The sequence below is a fragment of the Ahaetulla prasina genome, chromosome 4 (assembly GCF_028640845.1).
Source record: "Ahaetulla prasina isolate Xishuangbanna chromosome 4, ASM2864084v1, whole genome shotgun sequence".
In the NCBI taxonomy this organism is placed as follows: Eukaryota; Metazoa; Chordata; class Lepidosauria; order Squamata; family Colubridae; genus Ahaetulla; species Ahaetulla prasina.
Genome location: NC_080542.1, coordinates 86,663,294 through 86,688,289, shown reverse-complemented (window position 1 = coordinate 86,688,289; position 24,996 = coordinate 86,663,294). Strand labels below are relative to the sequence as shown.

At 39.3% G+C, this 24,996-nt stretch overlaps 1 protein-coding gene across 2 annotated transcripts in view; it reads right to left on the bottom strand.

Moving 5' to 3' along the window:
• ACAD11 (acyl-CoA dehydrogenase family member 11) overlaps nucleotides 1-24,996 on the bottom strand; it is a 69,117-nt gene that overhangs the window by 16,417 nt on the left and 27,704 nt on the right. For both annotated transcript variants that reach the window (XM_058181009.1, XM_058181011.1), the window contains exons 7-13: nucleotides 15,390-15,511; nucleotides 14,509-14,615; nucleotides 12,979-13,105; nucleotides 12,544-12,621; nucleotides 2,501-2,639; nucleotides 2,293-2,400; nucleotides 620-718 (exon numbers count right to left, since the gene is read on the bottom strand). In XM_058181009.1, coding sequence (XP_058036992.1) covers nucleotides 620-718; nucleotides 2,293-2,400; nucleotides 2,501-2,639; nucleotides 12,544-12,621; nucleotides 12,979-13,105; nucleotides 14,509-14,615; nucleotides 15,390-15,511 — 780 coding nt within the window. The remainder of the gene's footprint in view (nucleotides 1-619; nucleotides 719-2,292; nucleotides 2,401-2,500; nucleotides 2,640-12,543; nucleotides 12,622-12,978; nucleotides 13,106-14,508; nucleotides 14,616-15,389; nucleotides 15,512-24,996) is intronic.

Here is a 24,996-nt window from a genome sequence, read left to right as displayed (position 1 = left end):
AGCCCTCTCTAAGCAGTTTACAAAGTCAGCATATTGCCCCCAACAATCTGCAGTGGCACAGCTTGAATGACGCTGGAATTGCAGGCCACAAATAGTCGCATTCCAGCAGTTCAATCCATCTCCTGCCCACCCAGCAGTTCGAAAGCATGCAATATTGCAAATAAATAAATGGGTACCTCTTTGGTGGAAAAAAACCTAGCTGCATTTGTGTGTGCAGAGAGCAGAAGCTGGTGCTGGACCTGGCTGGATACAAGGCAACACAATATGCGGCAAGGCAAGGCAAGACCAGCAGAGAAGCCCAGAAGAACCAGCAAGCTGAGTGTGCTAGACAGCTGTTTAAGCTAGTTTACCCCTGCAGTGCATCAAGAGTAGGCACACAAGTTCCAAAGAGAATGAACTAGCAATTTAGGCTGTCAGGACTGCATTGTGTTTAGCATTTGTAGATTTTCCTGATATTGAATGCCATATGCTAAATAAATAAATAAATAGTCAATTAATAAATTAGTATATAAGTATTCAAATACATGTATAATAAAACAAGAGAAACCAGTCCATTTAATGAGAGAGATACAGAAACTCACTACTATAATTTTACGCTATAGGAAACATTTTTACTCACCACTGCTCCACCACTTTTTGCCATTAATTATGTAGCTGTCTCCATCTCTCTGAATGTTACATTTCATATTGGTGGCATCACTTGATGCAACATCAGGTTCTAAACCAAATGTCAGAATTTAGCACAACTGAAGCAATAGCAAACAGAAAAGATCTTACAGTTTTTTCTAGACACCAAGAAGGCTTGTTAGGCATATCAGAGATGAACTTCCAAGGAAGGGATAGTTCCCCTCCCTTTCTTGTCTCATTATCCTCTCTAAATGAATGAATGTGTGAGTGAGTGATGAGATTTGTCTACCATCATTATATATGCTATTTCAGATAATTACAGAGCTTATCTATAAATTACAAATTCAACATAATTATTAATATGACAATTCCAATTCAACTGGCAATTAAATTAACCCTTAAGATAGAATTCATTAGTTGGAATGTGGAACTACAGGTGGTCCTTCACTTATGACAATAATTGGGCCCAGAATCTCAATAATTGAGCAAAGCAATCCCATTTCATTAGCAAATGCTAGCATTTCCCTCTCTACTCTGGAGCCCTTACAAGCTTCCAGAAGGGAGGAGAAAATGCTAAGCAAGACTAAGCAAGAGCTCAGAATACCAATCTTAACTAGCATTTTTGCCAGATTTGTGGGCTTCCAGCATGCAAGAGGATTTCCAATGGAGGAGCATACCTCAAATCCAACAGCCCATCCCCTCACAATCTTTCTTGTCGGCTTCCCTGTTGACCTATGGAAGCCATCTGAGAAGATTGCTTTTGCATAGTTTTAAAAATTTTTATTTTTTAATGTTTTAAATTTCAATTGCTTTCTATTTATCCTTTTATGTTATGTAAGTTGCCCAGGATTGCCCTATCAGGAAAATGAGAAAATTAAATTAAATTAAATTAAATTGCAAATGACAATTACATGGTCCAAGACACTTAGCAATTAGTAGTAAATGCAAATAGCTTGCCAAGAGCCAGAAATCTGGTCATGTGACTAGGAGGGCTACACTAATTTTTTATGAAAGCTGAAGTGCTTTACAAGTCATAAAGAATCAATTCCAAGGCCATCATTATGATGGTGGGTGCAATCCTTTCCTTCAAGGGAAAGCTACTCCTCAGGAATGGAGTTATGACAGAGAATGTCTGCCATCAGGCTTCCTCTTTTCATCACGCTTCATAAATAGTGCCTCTTAACAAGTTTCCCTAGTCATCTGAGTAGGATAGGTTGGAACAGTTGGGGAAAAGATGGTCCTAAACATATTCAGGCCCCAAGCTATATAGTATTTTTAAGCAATGACCAGTACTTTGCATTACACCTGGAAAACTATCTGGATATGACATATGGGAGGAAGAGAAGTTAAAAAAAAAGGAATTCTCCAGTCTTCTAATACATAGTAATAATTAGCTGAGAATGCATTTTAGAGTGAATTGGAAGTTAATTCTGTTTTACTGTTGGAAATTGTAGAAATACACTACTATATTCAGAGTAAATTAATTACACAGAGTAAATTAATTATGTAACGTTGCTGATATTTATAAATTAGTCTTGGCTAAATTCCCTTAACACTGAAAAAACAAGAATTTCTCACATGCCAGATTCAACCCAAATTTTTTACAATGAAATTTTCTCTCTGCTACAAATGAATGTTTTCATGTCTAAAATATGAAACAATTACCTGTCATGCAAAAACAAGAATTAATTTTTCCTTCCAGAAGAGGCTCCAACCATTGTTTCTTCTGTTCTTCTGTCCCATATAAATATAGAACCTCCATATTTCCTGTGTCTGGAAAATAGAAGAAACATTGAAACACCATTCCTATTTTATCCAGCATACAATATAAGCGTGATAAAAATTCTGACAAGGCAGTTAGATAGTCCCACACCTGGTGCATGACAATTGATTACTTCAGGAGCAAAGAAGCACTTTCCAGTCTCTTCTGCTATTAATGCATAGTCCAACTGACTAAGACCACTAACAGCTGGCAGGAAAAGATTCCAGAGGCCGTCTGCTTTGGCTTTTTTCTGATGAAAAGAGAAAAATGGATACAAGTAACTCAACAATAGGTCTATTCAATTTTAACTGAAACAGGAATATAAAAGTTAAATTTACGTCACAAAACTATGCTGCAAAAAGTTCTGCTGCAAGATACCTGAGGCACGACACAACTTTTCGATGGAGCTAACTTCTTTTCAAAACTACTCAATGACTTCAAAAACAACCAGAAAACAAGTGAAAAGTGTGAGTGGGATTGCAAGGGGCTATCATCGCGGCTACAATGCATCTACCAACTATTTTAACAATGGTTGTGATCATTGATTTAGTGCTCTTTCCAGAAACTGACCGCATCACCAACAGAAACAAGAATGAAACACATCAACTGGAATAAACAATAAAGCTGCCATGACTTATCCCTTTTTTAAGCAGAACATTTTACACCTGAAAGAACCAAAGGACCAGTGGTGGGATTCTACCGGTTCGCACCAGTTCGGTAGAATCAGTTTTTAAGTAGTTAAGCAGTTCAGAGAACCGGTTGTTAGAAGAAATCTTTTTGTTTTTTTCCACTTTACAGGGTTAATCCTGTAAGGAATTACAACTTTCTGATGTTGTTTCCTAGCCTAATCTTAAATTGCCCTGCCTCTCCGTTAACCCTTATTACATTCTTGACAGTACACCTAGACTTACTGTCACTTCAGGTTCCAGATCTTCTCGGAGGGTTTTTTTTCCTTGACTTTCTTAAAGGGGAAGGGTTGTTTTAAGCTTTTTACACTGCTGTTGGGAGGAAATACTCCCAATGCTGTTGGGAGGAAAGTTTTTCACACTTACGACCATTGCAGCAAGCTGTCATTAGGGCAAAGAAGTGATGTTACATGACCACCTAGCCATGCCCACCTGGTCACACGAACCACCGCAATTGTGAAATGAGTGACACGGTTGTTAAGAAAGTTGCAATGGGCATAAATGATGACCGGTCATAAGTCCGAGGACTGGTCAAAAGTATGAAGACCTGTCAGAAATCACTTTTTTCAGCCCTCTGGGTAGTCCCTATATGCATAGGGACTACTCAGAGGGCTAAAAAAGTTATTTTTGACCAGTCCTCACACTTTTGACCGGTCCTCGCACTTACGACTGTCTTCACATTTTATGTTTTGCACCCGATCCTGTAACTGTGGTGAAGAGAAGAGTTGTGAAATGAGTGACCTGTTTATTAAGAATGCTGCAACAAGCATAAATGTAAGGATGGTCATAAGTGTGAGGACTGGTCAAAAGTGCGAGGAGCAGTCAGAAATGACTTTTTTTCAGCCCTCTGAGTAGTCCCTATGCACATAGCCATGCCCACCTGGTCACATGAGAAGGGGCAGGCCGGACGGCGAGCCACCTAGTCTTACACCTCTCGCGCAGAAGCACTCGCTTCGCAAGAGCATTGCCTCCATGCATCGTATTTTCCTCCCTGATGCAATTTGCAGACCCACGTTTCTCATGAAAATGCAGCAGTGGGAGTTTTCGGCCGGTTCCAAGCAGCACTCTAACCATTTCAGCTGCCTATCTCTCAGCGTGCGAAGACTGAAAACGCAATGCTCATTTTTGGCAATGTGAGGATCCCCACTGCCTGAAACTGCCAGAAAATGCAACGCACAGAGGCCGACAACCTCCAAAGGGTGAGGAGTAGCGGGTGGGTAGGGCTACATTCGGAGTATAAGATGCACCCAGATTTTCACCCTTTTTTTGCGGTAAAAAGGTGCATCTTATACACCAAAAAATATGGTATATGTAGAAACAGCAAAGCAAATTGCGATTTTATTAAATTATAGATCACCTTGTCTCATCTGAAAATGACCTAAGATAGCTAATCATATGAATTTACAAAATCATAGTATAATATGCAGTAAAAATTATTCCAAAATATTATTCTTGCAGGAAGTGCAACAGTTTATTATTTTTTTTCAGGGAAGCTTAGAAATCATAGACATTGAAAATTTAATAAGCCCATGAAGAGTAGAGATTGATACAAAGATCTGGATAAGATTAATATACATTTGATTTGATTTATATTTCATCTTTTCACTTACAATTTGAAAGTGACAATAATTTTTAATGTAAAATGCATATGCATAAATCAAGGCAGCAAAGGTGCAGGGGGTTTTCTGGGAAGACCAGCACTGTGTTTACGAGATGGCAGCGTCCAGGAGGACTGAAGTGCTAGGTAGGAAGACAGGGCACCTTGAGAGTGGAGCTGTCAGCTTGCCTCAGATCAATGTTTAAGAAAATAAAGACCCAGCTCCATCATTTCAAAGAAATTGGTAATTTTTACTAAACAAGTTTGAAAGCAATGGAAGCAAAGCCAGAACTGGAAATATACAAAAACCACATACGACATATCCCCTGCTGAGCCGTCCCCCACACTAGAGTTCAAACAGTTATAATCCAATGGCATCTTCCTCCTTGGCCATGTGTAGTTTCACTTCCGATATTCTCCCTCTGTCAATCTTCTGGATGGAATGTGAAGCAGGCAACTCCCGTTACATTTACGCGCCAAAACAATTCAAAAGTCTGATTGCAAAACTGCTTGAAAGACTATCTTCCTCCCCCACACATGCAAAGTCAGCCGAACGCTAGCTACAGTAGAAACCTCCCCACCTTTCCCATAAATCATGTAAAATATTTTATTTTTTTATTTTTTTATTTTATTTGCATTTATATCCCGCCCTTCTCCGAAAACTCAGGGCAGCTTACACTATGTTAGCAATAGTCTTCATCCTATTTGTATATTTATATACAAAGTCAACTTATTGCCCCCAACAATCTGGGTCCTCATTTTACCTACCTTATAAAGGATGGAAGGCTGAGTCAACCTTGGGCCTGGTGGGACTAGAACCTGCAGTAATTGCAAGCAGCTGCTGTTAATAACAGACTGCATTAGTAGTCTGAGCCACAGAGGCCCACATTCAGTAAGAAGCAATCCTTTAACGAAGTAATAAAACAATAAAACAGTCTAATAAGAGAAATACACTTAATTAAAGTGGAGGCTGACATTCGGCCCTTCTTCAAAAAAAGGACGTTAGTCCTGGAAAAGAAAAGAGAGATGTTAGGGTTTATCAGGATATTTGTTATAAAATTGTGCTAGCTTTTTGGGAGCATGAATATCTTCTTTGTTAACCCATTCTGCTTGTGATAGAGGAAAGTGTTTCCAAGCTACCAAATATTGGATTTTATTTCTATATTTTCTAGAGTCTAGGATTTCTTTAACTTCAAAATGTTCTTCCCCTCCTATGAGGATTGGTACAGGGAACTTAGTAGGATTAGCCCTAAGGGGGGATGTGTGTTCAGGTTTGACTAAGCTAACGTGGAAAACTGGGTGAATTCTTCTGAGAGATTTTGGACAGTTGGACAGTCTCTGGATTAATGATTTTCACGATGGGGAATGGCCCAACATATTTGGGTCCAAGTTATTTAGATTTCTGTGTAGTTTGTAAATATTTAGTGGACAAGAAAATTTTATCTCCTACTTTGAATTTTTTCTCAGGAGCTTTCTTTCTATCTGCTTGTTTCTTGTGTGCATGATGAGCATCATCAATTGCTTTGCGTGTAATTTCCCATGTACTTTGCAATTGCTTTATCCATTCAGCCAATGATGGAATCGATGGTTTTTGTTCAGGGAGTTCAGGAATGGGGACAAATTCTTGACCTGAAGCTACTTTGAACGGGGTGAAACCAGTACTGCTATGAACGGAATTATTGTAAGCCACTTCCGCAAAAGGTAGTAGGTCCGCCCAATTATCTTGTTGATAATTAATGTAACATCATAGATATTGTTCCAGTATCGACTTCGAGCGTTCACAACCTCCTTTAGTTTGAGGATGATGGGAGGAGCTTAATCCTTGGGCGGAGCCTATCAGCCGCAAAAATTCTTTCCAAAATTGAGAGTAAATTGCACACACACACACACCCCGGTCTGAGATTATCCGTTCTGGAACTCCATGGAGTCTGTAGATGTGTTGTATAAACAGCTTCACCAAAGTTTTTGAAGAAGGTATTTTGGAACATGGGATGAAGTGCACTTGTTTGGAGAACAGGTCCGTAACTACCCAGATCACTGTATTGCCTCCACTTTCGGGTAACTCCACTATGAAATCCATGGATATTTCTTTCCATGGGGCTTTTGGCCGGGCTACTGTTTGAAGCAAACCAGGAGGCTTCCCTGGTGGTCTTTTAGCTGATGCACAAACAGAGCAACTCACTATAAAGGATTCAATGTCTTTTTTAAGTCCTGGCCACCAAAATTGTCTTTTCAGGCGGTGTAAGGTTTTCACGAACCCAAAATGTCCAGCCACTTTAGCATCATGGCAATGTAGAAGTATGACCTCCCTCAGAGATGCAGGGACGTACAACTTGGTGCCCACCCAAGCTAGTCTATCACGAAGAGTGCACTCGTGCGAATGGGCTAAGAACCAGTCGTCTTTGTTTAAGGCTTCCTTGAGCAAATTGGTGAGATCTTCTGGTAACGCCACATCAGTTTGTGCTTGGCTACGGGTAATTGCCGGGGCAGCTAGTTGTTGAACTGGGAGTATAGGGTGTGTTACTTCCTTGCGAGTACTGTTGTACTGACGTAAACAGGAAAGGGCATCCGCCAGAAAGTTCTTTCCTCCAGGAATGTATTGCAAGGAAAAATTAAAATGGTTAAAGTATTGGGCCCATCAAGCTTGTTTTGGTGATAGTTTTCTGGGAGTTTTTAGGGCTTCTAAGTTTTTATGATCAGTCCATACCTCGAAAGGGTGTTTGGCCCCCTCCAAGAATTGTCTCCATGTTTGGAGAGCCCAGTGCACTGCAAAAGCTTCTTTCTTCCAGATGGCCCATCTCTTCTCTGTTTCAGTGAGCTTACAAGATGTGTACGCGCACAGTTGCAGCTCACCTTTAGCATTGTTTTGGAGTAAAACTGCTCCGACTGCTACATCGCTAGCATCTGCTTGAAGCACGAATGGGGATTCCATGTCAGGGTGCTTGAAGACCAGTTCGGTGGCAAACAATCGCTTCAACTTTTCAAAAGCGGCCTGACACTCCATTGTCCACTCCAGTGGTAAGGAAGGTTTGGGTTTAATATTCCCTTTTGTCTTGAGGAGTTTGGTGATTGGCAGGGCAATGTCAGCAAATGAGGGAATCAACTGGCAACAGAAGTTAGTAAAACCCAGGAAGCTTTGTAACTGTTTGCGGGTGTGAGGGGGTGCCCACTCCAATACTGCCTGGACTTTGGCAGGGTCCATCTCCAAACCGTCAGGGGAAATACGGTATCCCAGATAATCAATTTTTGTTTGATGGAATTCACATTTAGACAATTTTGCATAAGCTCAGCGGCTAGTAATTTTTTGAGTACTGCCCTTCCGAACTTTACATGCTCGTCCATGGTCTCTGTGTAAATAAGTATGTCATCAAGATAAACAGAACCTCTTTAAACAAATGTTCATGGAGAACTTCATTTATTAGCTGCATGAAAACTGCTGGGGCCCCTTGCAACCCAAATGGTAGGACTCAGAAAAGAGGGCAATTGAACACCGTTTTCCATTCATCCCCTTCTTTTATGCACACTCTGTAATACGCCTCCCGTAAGTCCAGTTTGGTGAAAAACTTTCCTTTGGCCAAGTGGGCGAGCATTTCTTTCATAAGGGGCATGGGGTATACATTTTCCACGCACACGCAGTTCAGGTTCCTATAGTCAACTATTAAGCGATAAGTGCCATCTTTCTTTTCCCGGAACATGACTGGGGCTGCGACCGGGGGCCTAGCTGGTTGAATGAATCCTCGCTCCAAATTTTTATCCATAAAGTTTCGTAATTCTCCCAATTCCTTCTGGGTCATGGGGTAAGATTTTGGTTTCAGGAGTTTCACCCCTGGTAGAATGTTGATTGCACAGTCTGTGAGCCTATGGGAAGGTAGCATGTCTGAAGCTTTTTCACTAAAAACCTCTCGTAGGTCCCAGTACTCTTTAGGATTTTTTTCCTCCCCCTCCAGCCGTTCAAACATCAACCCCAATATCTCAGGGGGATTGAGGTCAGGGGGTTTTAAACTTATCTTGTCCTTCTTTTGCGCCTTTGTGCGGAGTTGCAACACCCCTATTCTCCAGTTTATTTTCGGGTTCCATTTTCGGAACCACAAGAGACCCAGTACAAGAGGCTGTTCCATTCCTGGGGCCACTATGAAGTTTATGATTTCTCGGTGGTCTTCTATGGTCATCTCTAAGGGTTCTGTCACAAAGTGGGCTGGGCCTCCCCCCACCACCGACCCATCTAGCTGGCAAAAGGCTATGGGCCTGCTCAATGTTTTTAGTTTTAGTTCCATTTTCTCCACCACTTTGGGGCTGATGATACATCAGGTACACCCAAAGTCTAAGAGGGCTAGCATTTCCCCTTGCATTCCTGAGGACGGGACACACAGTTTTACTGGAATGGTAAGGGCCCCCCCCTTTCCAACTCACCAGGAGATCCTCGTCTGATTCCGAAGATGGCTTGCTATCATCTGACCTGGAAGGAGTCCCAAGTTCCTCCTTAATGGGAGGAGTGTTCTTTGTGACATCCACTCCCCTCTTTGCAACCTCTCACGGTTTTGGTTCTGCCTGCGCTGTTGCTTTTTTGCCACTAGGGGTCGTCTTTGGTGGCAGCTTCACATGACAATCAGCCACGCTGTAGCCTTCCTTTTCACATCTGAAACAGCCCGTGGGTTTCTTCTTCCCACCCTCTGCTGCAACAGAATCTTTGGTCAGTTCTCTCTGGAACTGAGTTGGGGTTTGCCTCCAAACGCGATCACTTCGCAAGCGGTCCTTGGCTAGATCGATCTCCATTTCTGCTTCCAGGGTGTACCAGCCATGCAGGGTACTCGGGGATGCTCGGGCTCTGCACAACTTATATAAATCCCCGTTTAGGCCGTCTTTGTATATGTCCAAAAGAGCCATTTCCGACCACCCTCTCATGAGAGGTACCAGATCGCTGAACTCTTGCTTGTAATCAGCCACTGGTCTCCTCCCTTGTCTGATGGACTTCATGCGAATCTTGGCTTTCTGCTCTGCCAAGGGGTCCTCAAACCTCATTCTCAGGGCTGCCATAAAGTGGTGGTAGTTCCTCAAGAGAGGGGAATTCTCTTGGTACAAGGACACGTACCAGGAAGCCGCCCTTCCAGTCAAGACCTGGGTCATGCTTCTCACTTTAGAGGCTTCTGACAAATAATCTTCACCCCATTCTTGCATGTGGCTGTCCACTATAGCCCGGAATAAACCTAATTCCTTAGGGTCTCCATCAAACTTCCCGGGAATTGGGGGAATTTTAGGTTTTTTCCTTCTGCGAGGCAACATTTGTGCAGCAGGAGTCCCCTGGCCTCTATCAAACTCTGCAGCCCCTGGAGAACGCAGCTCAGGCTCTCGTTCCTCCAGAATATCTCTGCTGTATGCTGCTCCCCTGGTGGCCATCAAAATTTCTGTTTCCACTTCTTCCCCCTCCCTCCAGGGCTTTTGGGTGGGGACCTCATATCTTTCACGATCTCTCTGTCGCTCTATCACCTCACGATACAGTCTGACAGCTTCTGCAATTTGTAATTCATCCTTAATTAGCTGTTCATGTTGCCAAGCAGAGAGTTTCTTTTTCTGCTTACGTCAAGTAACTCCGGATTGTAGTTCCCCCGGGTCTGGAAGCTTTCCAAAATCCAGTTTGGCCTTCTCCCGTCTCTCCTCTATTTGTAGTTTCTCCAGCCACTCTGCAGAAATTCCTGAGTATTTGGGAGGGCCCGATGTGGCTGCCAAGACTGCTCCCCTCTCCTCCAGCTCATCTTCTGGGGTTGGCTTTCTCCCCAGAAAAGATTCCTTATCAGCTCCTCTGGGATAGTCCTGGGATGAGATGTCTGGCAGCTGCTCATCATCAGCTTCGCATTCATGCTCCGACATCGTTAAGAAAAATTTTTCAGTCCCCTCAGTTGTGATCCGGGATGACTGCTTTTTTTTTATTATTTTTTTTGAGTTCTGGCTTAATGTCAGCTTGCCTCAGATCAATGTTTAAGAAAATAAAGATCCAACTCCATCATTTCAAAGAAATTGGTAATTTTTAATAAACAAGTCTGAAAGCAATGGAAGCAAAGCCAGAACTGGAAATATACAAAAACCACATACGACATATCCCCTGCTGAGCCCTCCCCCACACTAGAGTTCAAACAGTTATAATCCAATGGCATCTTCCTCCTTGGCCACATGTAGTTTCACTTCCGATATTCTCCCTCTGTCAATCTTCTGGATGGAATGTGAAGCAGGCAACTCCCATTACATTTACGCGCCAAAACAATTCAAAAGTCTGATTGCAAAACTGCTTGAAAGACTATCTTCCTCCCCCACACATGCAAAGTCAGCCGAATGCTAGCTACAGGAAACCTCCCCACCTCTCCCATAAATCATGTAAAACATTCAGTAAGAAGCAATCTTTTAACAAAGTAATAAAACAGTAAAACAGTCTAGTAAGAGAAATACACTTAATTAAAGCGGAGGCTGACAGGAGCCTTCAGTGCCAAGTCCCTCTTCTGCCCCCATGAAAATCATCCCCCACCACACCCTACCCACTCCAGTTAAATAGAGTGATAGGATTTTTTTTAAATGGATAAAAAGATCTGTGCTACCCATTATCAAAATCCGAATGGAAGTGAGTACGCCATTGATCCTGATGCTGGTAGGCAGAGGCAGAATTCTTTTTTTCTTGTTTTCCTCCCTCAAAATTAAAGTGCGTCTTATACTCCGGTGCATCTTATACACCAAAAAAATACAGTATATTTAAGGGTAATGTCACTAATTTCACACAACAAAAACCAGTTCCCATTTGATTGAATGACAAGAATGAGCATCTAATTCTAAATACACTAGGAAGGCCTTTACAACATTAACACAATGTGCTAAGATATAAACCATACTTTAAAAGTTACAATCTCTTATTTAGTTAGTAACTGGCTTCACATAATAAACTAAGTTTAAATCAAACTATATAATGGCTTAATGTGACACAGAAACCAGATCAGGCTGTTTTAGTACCATGCCAGCCTCAAATATAAAAGAGAAAAGCAGTATGAAACGTAGTTTTAGTTTGTTTACAGCTAAAATTACTGGAATTAAAGTATTTTAAAACAAATTAATCATTTTATCTGAAGTGTATTGTATACACGTATAAAATAAAGATAAACTTTACCTTTGAGTCAGTCTTGACTTCTGGCATTCCGTGTAGTTTTTCTTGACAAGATTTTTAAAGTGGCTTGCCATTGCCTCTTTCCTAGGACTGAGAGAGAGGGACTGGCCCAAGATCACCCAACTGCTTTTGTTTCTAAGGCAAGGCTAAAACTCATGGTTTTCTGGTTTCTAGCCTGGTGCCTCAAATCATTATGCCAAAATGGCTCTCTTGTGGATTAAACTCGTAAAGTCCATTCACTCTGTAAGGTATAACTTTCATTGGAATAAAAACTATAAATTGTTTTAAATTATATTTCCACAGATATTCATTGGCATCATGTAAGACAGGGGTAAACTGGCCTGGGAGCCAGCTCTGCGGGGTGCTTAGATTTGGCCCATGGGCTGCCCTAGAAACAGTGACGGACCAGCCCACAATGTCTCTGCCAGTGAAAACAGGGCTCAAGAGGGCTGCCCTCCCGAGCTCTGTTTTTGCTGGCAGAGGGTTGCAGGAGACCGTCGCAGTGAAAATGAAGCTTGGGAGCCCATTTTTGCTGGCAGAATGCTTGAGCCTCCACAGGTGCCCCTGACACAAATGAAGTCGAACTGGCCATGCCCCCCTGACCGGCCCCACCCCCTCCCCCCCAAGGTCAAACACAACCCTAATGTGGCCCTCAATGAAATTGAGTTTGACACCTGTGATATACGATCTTTCTTTTATAGTATACAATGGACAGGAAAAAAAAGAGTACCTTGAGTCTTTCCATGACATCAGGTTTTTTCCAAATATCTGGTGAATTTTTCTTTCTGGCATAATACTCAACTATTTCCTAGAGGGTATATATAAAATAATGTACAAATAATTATTTTCATGCCACCTCATCTGAAGGCTGTAATTGAAACTATTGATTAATCTTCTGCCAGACTTTGGATCTCATAGATTTAAACAAGTTACGATTTCAAATTGGAATTAGGACATTCATGTTTCCTTATACACTTGACTGTATGCTTATGAAAACAGAGAACTTATCTCTGTCATTGCCTTAGTTAGAGGATTGATCTCTGCAAAATAGATCACATGGCTACTCTTGGCCTTGTGGTAAATTAAATGGCACTTCCAAGAAGTTTGCAAGGACCAAGATGATGTTGATTTTGGTCCTGCTTTAATTATTCATGGTACAACTTACTTTTTCAGCTGGAAAAACATGCTTTTTCATGAAATCCTTCACTTTCTGAAGGATTTTCTTCCCCTCTGTGGACTGCTGGAATAATTCTCCAGAATTGTAAGAAGGTGTGCCAGTGCTGAAAGTTATTCTAGAAGAAAGCAACATATGACCAAGAGGAAGTATTAGGTACGTGGGCTGCTTTAGTTACCATATTTTTGGCAGTATAAGACACACCTTTTCCCCCCAAAAAAGAGGGTGAAAATCTGAGTGCATCATATACATCGAACATAGCCCCACCCACCCACCCTTCGGAGGTTATCGGCCTCTGAGCATTGCCTTTTCCAGCGCTTCCAAGTAGAAGTGAGGACACTGCTGATCCTGATGCTGGTAGGCAGAGGCAGAATTTTTTTTCTTGTTTTCCTCCCCAAAAATTAAGGTGCATCTTATAGTCCAGTGTGTTTTATATTCCAAAAAATATGATATTTGTAAAAATAATAAAAATCTAACAAATCAATGCATTGATATGTCAATGTGTCCTACAAGTGTGTTAAAGAAAGGACAAACTTGCATCTCTGATAGTCTATCTGATCTGGGCTGCAAAACTCAGATACAAATGGCAGGAAAGACACTGTAATTTATGAGGTGGAAGAAGAGATGGCACAAGAACTGACAGCGAATAAGTGGGCAGCTCTGTTGGTGTTGGAGGAAACTGGGGAAGGTCCAGGCAAGGCTTTTCAGAATTAATAAGACCTGCAGCCAGGGAGGAACAGAGGCAGTATGAACAGGAGAAACAGAACTCAGACGAGGAGCAAGAACCACCCTCCCCCAATGCAAGGGCTCAGAAAGTGGAGAGAAAGCGTGATCAGCACTGACAGAGTAGTCTACTCACGAGGAGAGTGCCTCGCCCATCTTCACCAAGCACACCTGGGAAATGAGACTTAAGGAGATGCTGTGGGGAGGGGCATTTTTTGGGAGCAAACACTGAGTTCCTGAAGTGTTATGTGCCAATGTTTGAATTTGCCAAGAGTCCTTGCATTCCTTTTGGCATTCTTGACTAATTACCTGGATCTTTTGCTCCCTGAATTCCTTGATTTGCTCTTGTTTTGCCAAATACATTTGGGATTTATTGCCATTCAGCCTGGTGCAGATAGTGCTTGCCTGGACTAATTGCAGCCAGAGGATGCTTGAGGTTGGGGGGGGGGCATTGTTATCACTCTGCTCTGAGACTTGCCAGAAACATGAGTGTTTCAGGAGATTTGGAGCAATAAAGGGGTGGTTTGAACTGCCAGCTGTTTGTGTTATCTCTGTGCCGTGCCGTGCCGTGCCCTGGGTCATCACAGACACAGAGAAAATTGATGTATCTGCTGCCATTTAATACTACCTGTATTTCTGCAGTTCAAATCTGTTATCCCTACCATAGATACATACCACTGTTGCAAATTTATTATAGGCAGTGCAGCATCAAATAGCAGTCAAGAAAACTTTATAGAACCTATTTGAGGTACAGGTGGCATAGTTGCATCTTTAAAACTCTTTCAACAAAATTCTTACTTTTTTGCTACCAGTAATCCAACTTCAGCCAGAGGTCTCACTACACTGCTGAACTCCAAACTGTTTTCTGCAGAGGAATTACCCAGGAGATATCTGGCATATATACCCTAAATAATAAGTAATTTCAATATGTGAAATTTAACAAATAGTTCAGCACTTTAACATTATATGACAGAGGAAAGTTTAATTATTATTTAAGATCTATATTTATTTTAATATTAGATCAATATAAATTTAAAAAACCATATAACTCATCAAATGAGCAAAAAGATTATCAGAAATAACAATAGTATATACCATACTTACACATGATATACATAGTAGCTATGAAATTACAAAATAATGGCATAAAACCTAAAAACTATGAAATTTTTGTGAAACTTAAAACTATGCAACATAGGATTCATTAAATTTAAAGTTACTGTAATTTTCATTTACCATAGTCATTATATAGTATATGAAAAGCAATAAATGATATTGTATGCTATCCGTATCCAGAGCAAATTGATGCCTCTTTTTATTTATTTATTTATTTCAAAATAATGTTATTTACTTTGGGCTAAGAGATGACAGGTCTCTCACAGATAACTTTAGAGCAATGTGATCAAGTAGAAAATTAACCTACAGTCTCATCTCATATTTTGACACTTTCATCACTACAGTTCATTGGTTCTAAAAGTCTATTTGAAACACAGTAATGATATCACTTGCAGGGACTCACCAATAGCATAATATTTAATATTACACAAACAGTTCCTCTATGAAATTTGGAATGCTATTACTAATGTTATTATGAGTAAAAGGATTTACAAAAGTGCATTAACTATATTTCAGTCACTCCATTTAAAATTAAAAGGTAATGTGCAGATTATATATGTTACCTGACTTATTGAAGCCAACTTAAAATATGAAAGAGCAAGAAAAAAATTAAGATTATGTGGAGAAGTACAGGTATCCCTGAAGCGAGAATAAATCATGATCAGTTCTTCAGGGGAAGGAATTCCTATGAAAAGCAAATTCATTTATATCAACCTTTAGGTTTGCTTTATGATTTACAGATTATATCACATATATCACCAATGTAGTTAATAAATGCATATATTGTATTTGTTTTTTCATATCATACTATCCACATTAGATAATAAAATTATAGGATTATCTTTGAGCAGTGGTCAGCAGTTGACATTTTCACATCATATGAGCCCGGGGCGGGTTTCAAAACTTGTTGCTACCAGTTCACTCGTGGGTGCGCATGCGACACTTCTGGAGGCAGGTGGGCGGAGCCTCCTGCCACCGCCATAACTGGTGCTCCCGACCTGGGGCGAACCAGTAGCAACCCACCACTGATACAAGCATTTTTATTTTTTTATTGAAAAAGTTTTAAAAAAACAAAAACATTCCCCCCCTTTTTTCCCCCTCCCTCCCAGAAAACCCCCTTCCCCCCTCCCTTCCCCCCCCCCGGCTTCCCGGGTCAATCACAAGGTATTGTTATACATAAACCAAATATAGAGTAAAATTTTTCCCTTCTAATCCAATTAACCTCATCCAAATCTTTTCATCTCCCAACCCCCTCCCCATTACATAAAATAATACTTCCTAATTATTCAAAGGCAGTCTGATATTTCTTAATCTGATATCTATTTTGTAAATAATCAATCCATTTTTTCCATTCAATTAAATATCTTTCCTGCGTATTGTCTTTTAAAAAAGCTGAAATTTTAGCCATCTCAGCCAAATTAATGACTTTCAATATCCATTCTTCTATTGTAGGTACCTCTTCTTTCTTCCAGTATTGTCCAATCAACAGTCTTGCTGCTGTTATTAAATTCAGAATCAATTTAGTCTCAATCCCTGTACAATCCGTTATAATTCCCAAAAGGAAAAATTGCGGCAGGAACTTTATCTTCTTCTTCAGAACATTTTGAATAATCCACCAAATTCTTATCCAAAAGGCCTTAATTTTCTTGCAAGCCCACCAAATATGAAAATATGTAGCATCATCACAATCACACCTCCAACATTTCGCTTGGATATCAGGATACATACATGATAATATTTTGGGCTCTAAGTGCCATCTATAAAACATCTTATAAAAATTTTCCCTTAAATTCTGTGCTTGTGTAAACTTAACATTTCTAACCCAGATTTTCTCCCATGTTGCCAACATTATTGGTTCCTGAATATTCTGTGCCCATTTTATCATACAGTCCTTTACCAAATCCTTTTCCAAATCTATTTCAAGCAACACATTATACAATCTCTTTATATGCTCCTGGGTCTGATTTCTAATTTGCTTTATTAAATTTTCCTCCCTTTGCATTATATCAATTTTTTGATCCTCTTTCCATCTAGCACTTATTTGCCCATATTGAAACCAAGTATAATTCCTCCTTTCTTCATTTAATACCTGTAATGATTTTAATTGCAATCTACCTCCTTCAGCATACAATAGTTCTTTATAAGTAATCATTTCCTGTTTCTGTTCTATATTTATATTCTCTATTGCATGTCTGGGACTCACCCATATAGGAATCTTGTAGTCTAATTTATAAGAATATTTTTTCCAGACCCGCAAAAGAGCACTTCTCAACACATGATTCTTAAAAGCCCTATCCACTTTTTTTTCATAAAATAAATACGCATGCCATCCCTATAACAAGTCATAACCTTCTATGTTCAAAATTCTTTCCTCCGTTAAATTAAACCAGTCACTTATTACTGAAAGGGCTACTGCTTCATAATATAGTTTAAAATTAGGCATTTTTAAGCCATCTCTTTCCCGTGAGTCCTGTATTATTTTCATTTTAACCCTCGCCTTTTTACCTTGCCATATAAATTTATTAATCCCAATCTGCCAATCCTCCAGATTTTTATCTTTCTTAATTATTGGTATCATCTGGAATAGAAACAAAAATCTAGGTAACACATTCATTTTAATAGCCGCAATCCTCCCCAATAACCACAACTGCAATTTTTTCCAGACACTCATATCATTCTGAACTTTTTGCCATAACAAGTCATAATTATTCTTATAAAGTTTCTTATTCGATGAGCTAATATAAACCCCTAAGTATTTAACCTTTTTTACCACCTCAAATCCTGTTATTTCCTCTAGTTTTTGTTTCTGTTGTATAGACATATTTTTGATTATCACTTTTGTTTTATTCTGATTTATTTTAAATCCTGATACCTTTCCATATTTATCAATTGCTTCCAACAAAAATCTACTTGAATTTATAGGATTTGTTAAAGTAACCACTACATCGTCTGCAAAAGCTCTAACTTTGTACTCATATTGTCTAATTTTAATTCCCTCTATTTTCGTTAATTCTCGTATTTTATCTAATAAAGGTTCCAGAGTCAAAACAAACATCCCTGTCTCATTCCTTTCGCAATCTTAATAACTTCTGTCAAACTACCATTTATTATAATCTGAGCTGTTTGCTCTCCATAAATCGCTTTAATTATTCTAACAAAACAATCTCCAAATTGCATTTTCTCTATTAATTTAAATAAAAAATCCCAATGCAATCGATCAAAGGCCTTTTCCGCATCCAAAAAAATAAGTGCTGCTGAAGTATTCTTCTTTTCCAAATATTCCAATATATTAACAATCTGTCTAACATTATTCCTCATCTGCCTCCCTTTTATAAAACCAGATTGATCAGTATGAATTCTTTGTTGTAAAACTAACATTAATCTATTTGCTATTATTTTAACAAAAATCTTATAATCATTATTTAAAAGTGAAATCGGCCTGTAGTTACCGGGTTTAGAGCAATCTTGCTCCTCTTTTGGTATCAGTGAAATCAAAGATGTTTTCCATGACGGGGGTATTCCCACTCCTAGTTGTATCTGATTAAATTATTCTTTAAGTGGGCCTAATATTTTGTCCTGTAATTTTTTATAATAACTTGCCGTAAGACCGTCTGTACCAGGGGTTTTCCCCATTTTTAATTGTTTAATTGCCTCCACTATTTCTCCAGTAGCTATCGGCCGATTCAGCTCCTCCCTCTGTTCTAATGTTAGAGTATTAACCTTATAATCTTTCAAATAATCATAAATGTCCCTATTCGATATTTTATCTTTTGCATATAGAGCAGTATAAAATTCTGAGAAGGCCTTTTTAATTTTATCCTGTTGATATATCTCTTTACCTTTATATTCTATTTTTTGTATGACACGTGCCTTAAGTTATATGCCAGCCATCTCCCAGGTTTATTTGCGTTACAGAAGGTATTATGTTTAGCATATTGTATATTTGTTGCCACCTGGTCTGCCATTAACATATTAAATTGACTCTGTAATATTCTTATAGCCTCTTTAAGTTTGTGATCTTGTGGGTTTTGAATTAATAACTATTGCTTCTTTTGAATTTCTTCTTCCAAGTACCTACGCTGCCTTTGTTTATTATTCCTCTGCCTATTGTCCAAATATATCAATATACCTCTAATAAAAGCTTTACTCGCCTCCCACACAGTTCCTATAGGTGTCCCCTTATGCATATTAAAATCAAAAAATTCTTTCAGCTGTTTCTTACAATGATTTACATTATCCTCATATCTAAACAGATTTTCATTCAGCCTCCATGTTCTACCACCTTTTTTCCTACCGCCCTGAATGATACAAGCATTTTCTTGGTCAAATATATAGAAATGGTTTGCTGGGATCTTTTTCAGCATATTTTTACACTTCTCAACATTGGTTGCTGGTCTAAAACTTCATAGTGATCTACTCAAGTACTAAGCGTGCCTTACCCCATTTAGCTTTCTGAATCATCTAAGGTCAACTAAGTATTACTACGCCACAAGTTATAACAGTTTCTCAACCTCAGCAAACTTTAAGCTGTGTGGACTTCAACTCTCATAATTTCCCAGCAAGCCAATATAATAGGTTATATTTAATGAGTTGCTTGTAGAATTTATTTATTTATTTTATTAATTTGATTTCCATACCTCCCTTCTCCCAAAGGACTCAGGGCGGTTTCCAGCCAGATAAAACACAATTTTACATATAATATAAAATTAAAAATATATTAAAAAACTAATTCAATTTGGCCGAATTTAAAACTTAAAAACAAAAATAAAACTATGATAAACCCCAATTAAAATTATTAATGATTTCAAGCCAGCCCTGCGCGGTAGAATAAATACGTCTTCAACTCGCGACGAAAGGTCCAGAGGTCAGGAAATTGTCATAATCCTGGAGGAAGCTCATTCCAGAGGGCAGGTGTCCCCACAGAGAAGACCCTCCCCCTGGGGGTCGCCAGTCAACATCGTTTGACTGAGGGCACCCTGAGGAGGCCCTCCCTATGGGAGTGCACAGGTCGATGGAAGGCTATAGGTGGCAGCAGTCGGTCCCGTAAATAACCCGGTCCTAAGCCATGGAGCGCTTTGAAGATGGTAACCAACACCTTGAATTGCAACCGGAAGACCACAGGAAGCCAGTGCAGCTTGCGCAAGAGAGGTGTTATATGGGAGCCGCGAGTTGCTCCCTCTATCACCCGCGCAGCCGCATTCTGGACTAGCTGGAGCCTCTGGGTGCTCTTCAAGGGGAACCCCATGTAGAGAGCATTGCAGTAGTCCAGGCGGGAAGTGACGAGGGCATGAGTAACCGTGCATAGGGAATCCTGGTCTAGAAAGGGGCGCAACTGGCGAATCAGGCATACCTGATAGAAAGCTCCCCTGGAGACGGTCATCATATGTTCTTCAAAGGACAACCGTCCATCCAGGAGGACGCCTAAATTGCGAACCCTCTCCATTGGGCCAATGACTCGCCCCCAACAGTCAGCGATGGCTTCAACTGACTGTACCGGGATGCCGGCATCCACAGCCACTTCGTCTTGGAGGGGTTAAGTTGAAGCCTGTTCTTTCCCATCCAAACCCGCACAGTCTCCAGACACCAGGACATCACTTCAACAACTTTGTTGGGGTGGTTAGGGGTGGAAATGTACAGCTGAGTATCATCAGCATACAGATGGTATTGCACCCCAAAACCACGGATGATCTCGCCCAGCGGCTTCATATAGATGTTGAACAAGAGAGGCGAGAGAACCGACCCCTGTGGCACCCCACACATGAGGTGCCTTGCGGTTGACCTCTGCCCTCCTGCCAGCACCATCTGCGACCGGTCAGAGAGATAGGAGGAGAACCACCAAAAAACGGTGCCCCCCACTCCTAAACTCCCCAACCGTCGCAGCAAGATGCCATGATCGATGGTATCGAAAGCCGCTGAGAGATCTAATAGGACCAGAGCAGAGGAATGACCCCTGTCCCGAGCCCTCCAGAGATCATCTACCAATGCGACCAAAGCCATCTCCGTGCTGTACTCAGGCCGGAAACCGGACTGGAACAGGTCCAGATAGATAGTTTCATCCAGGTTCCGGTGGTTTCGTTTTCCCCGAGAAGGACGCCTGGAATGGCGTCCCGAACTGAGATTCTGTAAAAGCTGGTGAAACAGCGGGAGAACGGCTGTTAGCCAGCTTCAAAGCTTTTCTCTGGGTGAAAGAGATTAGCCAGAGCGGCTGGAGAGCGGAAGATTGCCCCAGGGGCTCTGCTTTCTTATGCAGAGTCTCGGAGGGCTGCCTGCATAACCCAGCCCCACTCCAGACTCGGCTCGATCCTGTTAATTAAGCAGGACAAGAGGAAAACGCCCACCTCTGCTCAATTGATTCCGTTTTGAATAACTTCAAGCAGACGGGGCAAATACAAGTGATCGATTACTGTGGAAGCAAGAAGAGAGCTGACTTCTACTCCTTTTTAAAAGGGGAAAACTTTTTCTCACTTGAACTTAGTGAAGGAAGAAATGGCGTCTGAAAGGAAGTGGATTGGAGGCTGCTTTTGAGAGAAAGCGAAGTTCGTCTTTGTGGATTTTAGCTGAATAGAAGCTTTCCAGAGGAGGCAAGGTGAAAGTTTTTATTTTACAACTTTAATTGGAGACTTTTTGAGACTTTGAGATTTCCTAATTTTAATTAGAGACTTTACTTAAATTAAAATGGCTTCTAAGCCACCAAAAGCTCCCATGACGAGAAGGGGGTCTGAAACTAATTTAGAAGATATATTAAAGGAACAGAACAGAGTTTCTGAAGAGCGATTTAAAGAAATTATGAATAATATTCATGGTGTGAAGGATCAACTTAGGGAAGAAATTAAAGAGACTAATAAAAAAATTAGAGAAGATTTATTGATGGTTTTCAAGGTTTGGCAAAAAATTTGGAAGTAATGGAGGATAAAGTGGAAGTAATTAGTCAAGCAAATCAGTATTTGGATAATAAAGTTGGAGAGCTTCAAAATAAAGTGGATAAAAATGAGGATCATGTGGTGGTATTGCAATATAGAGCGTTGGAGAAGGCTTTGAGAATTAGGGGTCTTCAAGACCGAAAGGAAGAAGACCTTAAAAAAGTTATATCAGAAGCCGTAGCTGAAATGTTAGGCATGGACCCTCGAAGTTGATTTTCAAATTGATAAGGCATACAGGGTTAATTCTTGGGTAGCGAGGCAGAAAAAGCTCCCAAGAGATATTGTAATTTATTTTAACTTCTACAATAAGAAATCAGATTTTGCAAGCTACATACCAAAAGAAATTGCAAATAGCAGAACAGGAGGTGTTGGTTTTGAAAGAGATCCTGCTAAAATGTTAAAGGATAGAAGGATTTTAGGTTTTTACACAAGAGCTTAAGAAGCATCAGATTCAATATAGATGGAGGTTCCAATTGGTTTAACAGTATTTTTCAAGGCAGGAGATATCGAATTGATACTGAATTGAAAGCAAAAGATTTTCTTTTAATGTATTGAAAGTGGATGTAGAAACAGTGGATAAAAGTCTTCAAGAGAAACAGAGTGGGAAGCTGAAACTGCACTTGTGATATCAGTCCTCAAGAACAATCTCAGGAACAAAGAGTGACAAGGGAGCTATTAGGCGTAAGGAGATGGAGGAACGACTTCAAAGACAAGAACGGATTCTACTACTGAAGCTGTGGGAGGAGCCAAGCCAAGAGTGAGGGTCTTCAGCTAATTGCTCAGAAGCTTCAAGAGGCCAGAGATGGCAAATAAATTTTGACATGGAATGTTAATGGTTTAAATTCAGCACAGAAAAGAAGAAAAATATTCCATTATTTGAAACAATTTAAAATGATGTGATATGTTTGCAAGAGACACATATAAAATTATCAGATCAGAAATATTTGATTAATTCAAATTAGGTAAACATTTTGTTTCTTCTGCTCGAATAAGAAAAATGGTATAGTTATATATTTGAAGAAAAATATATCAAGTAAATTAATTGAAACGGACATTCAAGGAAGATATATTGCTATTGAATTGATTTTAGAAGGAAAAAGACACTTGTGATTGGCATATATGCACCTAATCAACAACAAGAAAAATTTTATAAATTGTTACATGAAAAATTGACTTTTGGGACTATAAAACATTTATTATATTAGGGATTGGAATGGTGTAATGGACATTAGAAAAGATAAAAGAACTCTTTCTAAGAAAATTCCTATGCATGCAAAATTGCCTAAATCTTTTTGATTTGATGGAAGATTTTGAGTTGAAAGATATATGGAGAAGGCAGAATTTTGATGATAGAGATTATACTTATTTTTCGGATAGGCATCAATCTTTTTCACGTATTGATTTTATATTAATTACCAATGACTTGCTTTCTAGGGTTAGGAAAACAAAGATATTTCCAAGGTGTTTAACTGATCATAGTCCGGTATGGATGGAGTTGCAATATGAAGGTGGAAGAAGATCATGGAGAATAAATGAAAATTTGTTTAGATATGAGGATAATGTAAATCAATGTAAAAAACAAATGAAAGAATTTTTTGATTATAATTTGGGAAAGGGAACTTCGATAGAAATGGTGTGGACGCGAGCAAGGCCTTTATGAGAGGAAACTTGATATATATTAATAGTAGACAGAGGAGAAAACTACAAAAACAGCGTAGGGATTTAGAAGAGGAAATTCAGAGGAAACAACAATTATTGGTATATAATCCACATGATTTAAAAACTACTGAGGCGATAAAGATATTACAGAGTCAATTTAATATGTTAATGGCAGATCAGGTGGCAACCAATATACAATATGCTAAACATAATACTTTTTGTAATGCCAATAAATCACGGAGGTGGTTGGCTTATATGTTAAGGAAAAGACAGAAAGCACGTACTATTGAAGGAATTGAATACAAGGGTAAAGTGCGATTTCAACAGGATAAAATTAAAAAAGCTTTCTTGGAATATTATACAAATTTATATGCCAGAGATACAATATTGAATATGGATATTGATAAATATTTGAAAGAATATAAGGTTAAAGGTTTAACTAATGAACAAAGGGAAGAGTTGAATCGGCCTATAACTTCTGAGGAAATTATTTGGGTAATAAAGCAATTAAAAATAGGGAAATCCCCGGGCACAGATGGACTTACAGCAATATATTATAAAAAGTTACAGGATGAGATAGTTGGTCCACTTATGGAGTTATTCAATCAGATATTGAGGGGAGGAGGAGTACCACCATCATGGAGGACTACTTTTATTTCATTGATACCAAAAGAGGATCAGGATTGTACTAAGCCTGGGAATTATAGACCAATTTCTCTCTTGAATAATGATTATAAGATTTTTGCAAAAATAATGGCAAATAGGTTAATGGAAATTGTACAACAAAGGATCCACACTGACCAGTCTGGTTTTATAAAAGGGAGACAAATGAGGAATAACGTTAGGCAGATAGTGAATATATTGGAATACTTGGAAAAGAAAAATCAGATTCCGGCAGCGTTTATATTCTTGGATGCAGAGAAAGCTTTTGATCGTTTGCATTGGGGATTTTATTTAAATTAACAGACAAAATGCAATTTGGAAATGGTTTTATACGAATACTTAGGGCAATTTATGGAGAGCAAACAGCTCAGATAATAATTAATGGTAGTTTGACAGATAGTTTTAAAATTGCGAAAGGAACAAGGCAGGGGTGTCCTTTATCACCTTTATTGTTTATTTTATCTTTGGAACCTTTATTGGATAAGATAAGAGAGTTAAGGAGATAGAGGGTATTAGAATTAGAAGATATGAATATAAAGTCAGAGCATTTGCAGATGATTTGGTTGTTATGTTGACTCAGCCTATAAATTCGAGTGTATATTTGTTGGAAGTAATTAATCAATATGGAAGGGTCTCAGGGTTTAAAGTGAATCAAAATAAAACAAAAGTGTTAACCAAAAATATGATTAAGAACCAGAAAGAAAAACTAGAGGAAATAACAGGATTTGAAATTGTAAAAAAGGTTAAATATTTAGGAGTCTTTCTTACTTCATCAAATGGAAAATTGTATAAGAATAATTATGATGTGTTATGGAAAAAAATTCAGAAGGAAATGAATACTTGGAAAAATTACAATTATCTTTGTTAGGAGAATAGCAGCTATAAAATGAATGTTTTGCCTAAATTCTTGTTCTTGTTTCAGATGATA